The sequence below is a fragment of the Amblyomma maculatum genome, chromosome 7, assembly GCF_055883805.1.
Source record: "Amblyomma maculatum isolate TAMU_Amacu chromosome 7, ASM5588380v1, whole genome shotgun sequence".
NCBI lineage: Eukaryota > Metazoa > Arthropoda > Arachnida > Ixodida > Ixodidae > Amblyomma > Amblyomma maculatum.
In genome coordinates, this window is record NC_139350.1 from 34924959 (window position 1) to 34930958 (window position 6000).

At 43.9% G+C, this 6000-nt stretch overlaps 1 protein-coding gene across 3 annotated transcripts in view; it reads left to right on the top strand.

Annotated features, from left to right (window-relative positions):
- Positions 1–4620, top strand: part of LOC146182961 (TBC1 domain family member 13) — an 82332-nt gene extending 77712 nt beyond the window's left edge. For 2 of the 3 annotated variants that reach the window (XM_084608991.1, XM_084608993.1), the window contains exon 12: positions 1485–1645. In XM_084608991.1, the coding sequence (XP_084465117.1) occupies positions 1485–1625 (141 nt within the window). In that variant the 3' untranslated portion in view covers positions 1626–1645. Of the gene's footprint in view, positions 1–1484; positions 1646–4417 lie in introns of those variants that run through there. The other variant, XM_084608992.1, reaches the window with a different exon arrangement.
- Positions 4621–6000: the final 1380 nt, after the last annotated feature.

The window sequence follows — 6000 nt, forward strand, 5'->3', positions numbered from 1 at the left end:
CCTGTGCGCTCGTCACATGCTTTTTGCTGTTTGTGTGCATGAAGGCCCTTTGCACGTGACATTGCCACTTAGAATGCAACATGGTAGCAGTGGGGCTCTGCCATGTTCCACAGAGAAGGTTGCGACAGTTCCTTGCAGTTTTGGAGCAGCCCTGTTTTTTCGATTTTTCCAACAGCATGCATACGGTAACACGTGGCACTGACTATTCACATTTTCATCGATACTTTAAATACTTTCAAATACTTCAAAATAAAGAACCTACTGCAGTGGTTAGAGTGCTCAACACTTTCCTGTCCGCGGTTAAAGGGGTTGTGTTTGGGTGATGTTATTTTTTTTTTTGCTTGGTACAAAACTTGCTTGGTACAGGAGTGTCTAGTATCAAATTGTAAAGCAGGGATTCCTCTTCACCATGGTATTGGGGACAGTAAACAGCTTTATTGAATAAGTGATGAAAAAAAGAACTGTCAGCAAAAAATTGTAGTAAAAACAAACCAAAAGGATCAATTTCTTGATACAAATAAAACAAAAAATTTCAAAATATGTTTTTACAACAGGGACCAATGCAACATTGTGGCAAATTCAACTTTTCTGTGTACAGTATTCACTGAGTTAGGAAAGAAAATAGTAGTTGAGGTTGACTATGCTGAGGTCGACCCCTGGCTGTCCTCAAGCGGAAAACACGACTCCCTGCGCTGCCGGTGGCAAGTAATGTTACCCAATAGACGTTGTCACCCTGCAGATAACAGTTGTGACCTTCAAAACAGTGCTTCCTTCCGATCAACGCGTAGCAAAAGTTGAAATTTTTGGGGAGCGAACGCGAGACGCATGCGCCATGATGACATCGACGCCATGATCTCTTAAGGAGCGCCGATCACCTAATGCTGGAGGCCATCTAAACGGGCGCGGCGCGGCGGAAAAATTGAAACGAAAAGCAAAACTGAAAGGGTTCTTCTATTTCCCACTGAATGACGCCACTTGTCAAGGAAACCTTCGAAAGGGGGAAAATTCAACCATCGATAGCGGGCGACACTTATTGGGGCATGGCTGTCAACGTTCCAGGCTGGTTTGGCGTAGTTTCGCTGTCACGGCTAAAGTCTGAAGACCTGAATTCGTCTTCAGAGTCATCGCTACTGCTGTTCACATCCAAAAACGAGCTTTCCAATGCATCAACTTCTGCGGAAATCGTTTCCATGCAGCAGGAGTGCGCTAGTCGATGGCATGATGTGAACAAGAGCGCCGATCACCTGACTCCGGAGGCCACCTGGGCGCGGCACGGTGGAAAAATAAAACCAAAAGCAAAACTGAAAGAAGGGTCCTTCTATTTCCCACTGAATGACGACACTCGTCAAGAAGTGCTTCGAAAGCGGGAAAATTCATCGATAGTGGGCAACACTTATTGGGGCATCGCTGTCGACATTTTGGGTCAGTTTGACATAATTTCGCTGTCAGTGTTAAAGTCTGAAGAGCTGAATTCGTCTTTTCAGTCATCACTGCTGCTGTTTGCATCCAAAAACGAGCTCTCCGATGCGTCAACTTCCTTGGAAACGGAAACTGTTTCAACAAGGACCACCAATTACCCAACTCAGGCGACCATCTGGACGGGCGCAGCGCAGCGGAAAAAATAAAGCCAAAAGCAAAACTTAAAGGGTTTCTCTATTTCCCATTGAATGATGCCACTAGTCACGGAGCGCTTCGAAAGTGGAAAAATTCGAATGGTGAAACCATCGATATCGGGCTATCGATGGGAATAGGCGTGGACAGGAAAGTGTTAACATCTGTATCAAGGGTGCGGGATCGAATACTGGCTGCTGCACCATATTTCGAAGCAGGCAAAAAACTAGGCTCTCGTGTTGTGCAATGTCAGTGTAAGTTGAAGAAGACTGATGTAATGTTCAATAGCCTAGGGAAGGAACAACAGTTTACGTTAAATAGCGAAGCACTGGAAGTAGACGAATATGTCTACTTAGGACAGGTGGTAACCACAGATCCGGATCATGAAAGGGAAAACAAGGAGTAGCACTGGGATGGAGTGCATTTGCCAAGCACTCTCGGATTATGACTAGCAGCTTACTGGTATCGCTCAAGAGGAAAGTATACAACAGTTGCATCTTGTACTTACCTATGGGGCTGAAACATGGAGACTAACAAAGAGGGTTCTACTTAAGTTGACAACACAGACGGCTATGGAAAGAAAAATGGTAGGGATAACGTTGAGATAGGAAACGTGCAGAGTGGGTCAGAGAAATAACTCAAGTCACTGACATTTTGGTGGAAACCAAGAAGAAATGGGCATGGGCAGGACATGTAGTGTGAAAAAAGGATAGCTGATGGTTTGCTTAGGGCAACAAACTGAATTCCAAGGGAAGGAAAGCGTAGCAGGGACTGGCGGAAGGTTAGGTGGGCAGATGAGGTTAAGGCAGCTAGCACAGGACCGGGTTAATTGGAGCAATATGGGAGAGGCCTTCGCCCTGCAGTGGGTATAGTCAGGCTGAGGATGATGATTAAGTTGAACCTCAGGCAGGGTCAAAATTTCCGAAGCTCTTCCGTATGGCGTCTATAGTCTGAGTTGCTTTCAGACTTTAAACCCCAAAAGCCAAACCAAACTTTAAAATGGCCATTGACATGCTGTTCTCAACAAAATCTGGTAGCCGTTTCCCAGTCTTTCACCAAATTAACAAATAGCGATGCAAGCAGTGCTTGGGTTTTTAATTTGATAATTTGCAGCTTCCAGATAATTCGTACAATTTGCTTGGTACCTTGAAGGTTGAATTATTGAGCTTTTAATGTATATAACTGGGTATTTGAGCGAACACTTTCAAAAATCCCCTTAGATTAAGTAGCTCAAATAAAATATTTGCAAAAACCTTTCAGCCTTGGCAGGCACAATTTACTGCACCACTTTTCTAATTATACAACTTATCAACTAAAACTTAAGTTTCTAATTAACATAGTCTGGTCGTTGTCTGGGGAGTTTTAAGCCATGGTCAAGATGGTGTAAATGTGAATTGGTTTATAAAAAAGGAAAGGTGCAGTATCTGCTACACATTTCAATGGACATCTAAACTGCACCATTAAGCAAGAGAGGAAGGTGGGTGTGAAAAGTGCCAGATTGGAGGGCTGCAGAATAATTTTGACCTCGGGGGCCCTTAACGTTCACTCACATTGCCAGCACCAGATGCTTTTAAGTTTTGCCTCTATTGAAATCGTGCTGCTGTGTTGAGTTCGAACCAGAGCACTCCAGTTCAGTAGCCGAGGATCTTAACCACCGCTCTGTCGTAGCAGTTGAAACTCTATGCCATATCAGTTTCTGAAATGACTAGAAATTAATTTTCGAAAGGCACCTACTACAATGACTCAGTGGTCGAGATGCTCTGCTACGGAACCCGACCATGGCAACCCTGTTTTGATGGAGCCGAAATGAGGCATTCGTGTGCTTTCCTGTCAGTGCATGTTAAAGATCTCCAGGTGTCTGAAATTATTCTGTAGCCCTCCACTACAACACCTCTCTCTTCTTTCACTCTTACCTTCATTCCTTTACGATGTAGTTCATATGTTTACTGAGGTTTGTGACAGATTTTTCACCTTGGCTTTCCTATAACCAATTTACAATTAGTAAAGCCCTGCACCGCGAGGAATTCTGACGTTTTTTTCTGCCTGAAACTGAGTGCATAGATGCACCAAACTTGGTGGAGATGCAACCTCTGATGACATGTTGTAGTGACTGCGGCGCCCAATATAACTAAGTGGTATGTGCAACTTCATGTACAATATTTTGCTTCGCAGCTTACTGCAAAGAAAAGCACTTTCATTGCCAGTCGTGTGTTCATTATTTTTGTGAGCAGCGAAACAATAGAGTGCATGACACGGCACTGTGTGCATTTCAAATTTGGCACCAGCAGCAAAAGTCTCATCTGCACAGTTTTGGTTTTATGTTGAAAACTGTGCTTGATTTTCTCATTTTTTGTAATTTCAAAAACTGTTATAGTATTTCTTGTCCATAGCTTCAAACTCTCCACTGGCACTCAACTGGACTGTGTTAATTAGATCTTAAAGATTTCGTTAATTATTTCTAAAATAGAAGAGTATTGCAAAAATTTGCACCTGCCGACGCTGAAAGTTCGATCCTGCAAATATTTTTTTTCATTTTTAACTCCTTATTGGTAGGAATTGTGGAAGTCTGCAGCGAAACGTCTAGTATATTCTTGCCCGTTTAATCATCTTTTCAGCCAAGACGAGGAGTGAAATACCAGGAAATCGATTTTTGAGTGCTAGTCATTAACAGGTTCTTGCTTAGCAACAGATGTGTTTAGAAAGCCAGTTGCATAATGTGGCACTGTTTGGTACCTATAGTCTTTTGTGCTTGTGCAGGAGGGTTTAATTCCACTGCCAATTTTTATGAGTTATATTTTCTGTACAGAACTTTCCTGATGTGGATGTGAGTGAGCTGATTGCCCAAGCCCTGTCTGCCCAGCAGGAGGACCTCATGTCATCTAGCTGATGCTAAACAGCAGCTGCCACCATCAGCACTGGCAGCTATGTTCCTTGTTTCTAGGCCACAGACCAGTGATGCTCACTGCCCTTCTATGGGCAACAATAAATGGGCGTTTTCTTCTGCTTTGTTATCCTGTGGGTGTCTCGTTCCTTTTGGGATTCTTAACTGTAGCGCTACTAGTCAGTGGTTATAATGGACATAGGGTGCTCCAGAAGGCTGCATGCTTTCAGTGGATGCCAGGTTTGTGACAAAGCAGAGTGGGCAATTGTGATGATGCACTTGGTTGTTGGTTGCCTCCATAAGTAGCAGTAAAAAATGGCAGAAAGCATAATCTAACCTCAGTGACTACATGGCAGTATCAAAGTGTGCAGGAACCAAAGGTGTTCATGGGCTCAGTGTGACTATTCCCACACCTCTGTCGCTGTGGCTCAGTGGTTGGGTGCTCAACTGCTGAACCCAGAGATGAGGAATTGAATTCCGGCTGCAGTGGTGGCTTTTTGATTGAGGTGAAAATTAAGGCACCCATGTACTGTGTAGCATATACTATTTTCTGCAGCAAAGCATTGCTCTCGAGCGGGTAGGTAGTTTCTACTAGGAATGACACCGCGGTGACTCGCAGTGAGAGTGCAGCAGTGATTTAGAGGTAGAACATCCACCTCATGAGCAAGAGGACTGGTACAAATTCCGGTGCCGCATAATTCTTCATCGGATTAAAAAAGGAGTATGCGTCATTTGAATTGCGTCAAGTTTGTGGTACGACCTGATGCTGGTGAGTACCTCTGGAAACTCACTTCCTCACCAGAACAGGATTTGCTGCCCCGGTTTAGTAATTGGCCACAACTTCCTATGAAGGCTCCAATAATTAACCCACTGCTTTCAGTCCCCAGCGGCTGCAAGTAACTGACCATGGCGGCAGTCAGACCTGTAAGGTAGCAAAGGGCACTAAGGATCTGGCTTCAGACAGGCCGCTAATGGAAACTGACCCTGGCAACGTTTATTGTTGCAACCATAGCTAGTGAGGCTAGTTTAGCATTAGAGGAATTGCAGGGTATGAAATTGATATTTTAGTGCTTACTGTAGAGATGAGAACTAGAGAGAGTAGTGAGTGGCAGGCAACTGGTATGAAATGAAGGTTGTGCAGGCCTACGCACCTACATGTCATGATGACAGTCAACAGCTTCAACGAAGATGCAGAATTGGCAATGGGGAAAGTAAAGACAGTATAGTGTACTAATGGGCGGCTTCAATGCCAATTGAGGTAGGGAAAAAGCAGGCTGGATACCCGGTAGTAGGGGGCTATGGCATTGGTGAGAGGAAAGGTAGAATAATTCAGGAGCTCTATGAAATAGATATTCAGTTTTAACAGAGGACGACCTTAGTGTAGTATTAATGAACAATACCTTCAGAGATATCATTACCGAGCGCGTGTGAGAAGTAGGTAGTAGGATAGGGTGCTGGTAAATTAAAGTGGATGAAAGATTTGATTAAGAGACCAGTATGAAAGCCTC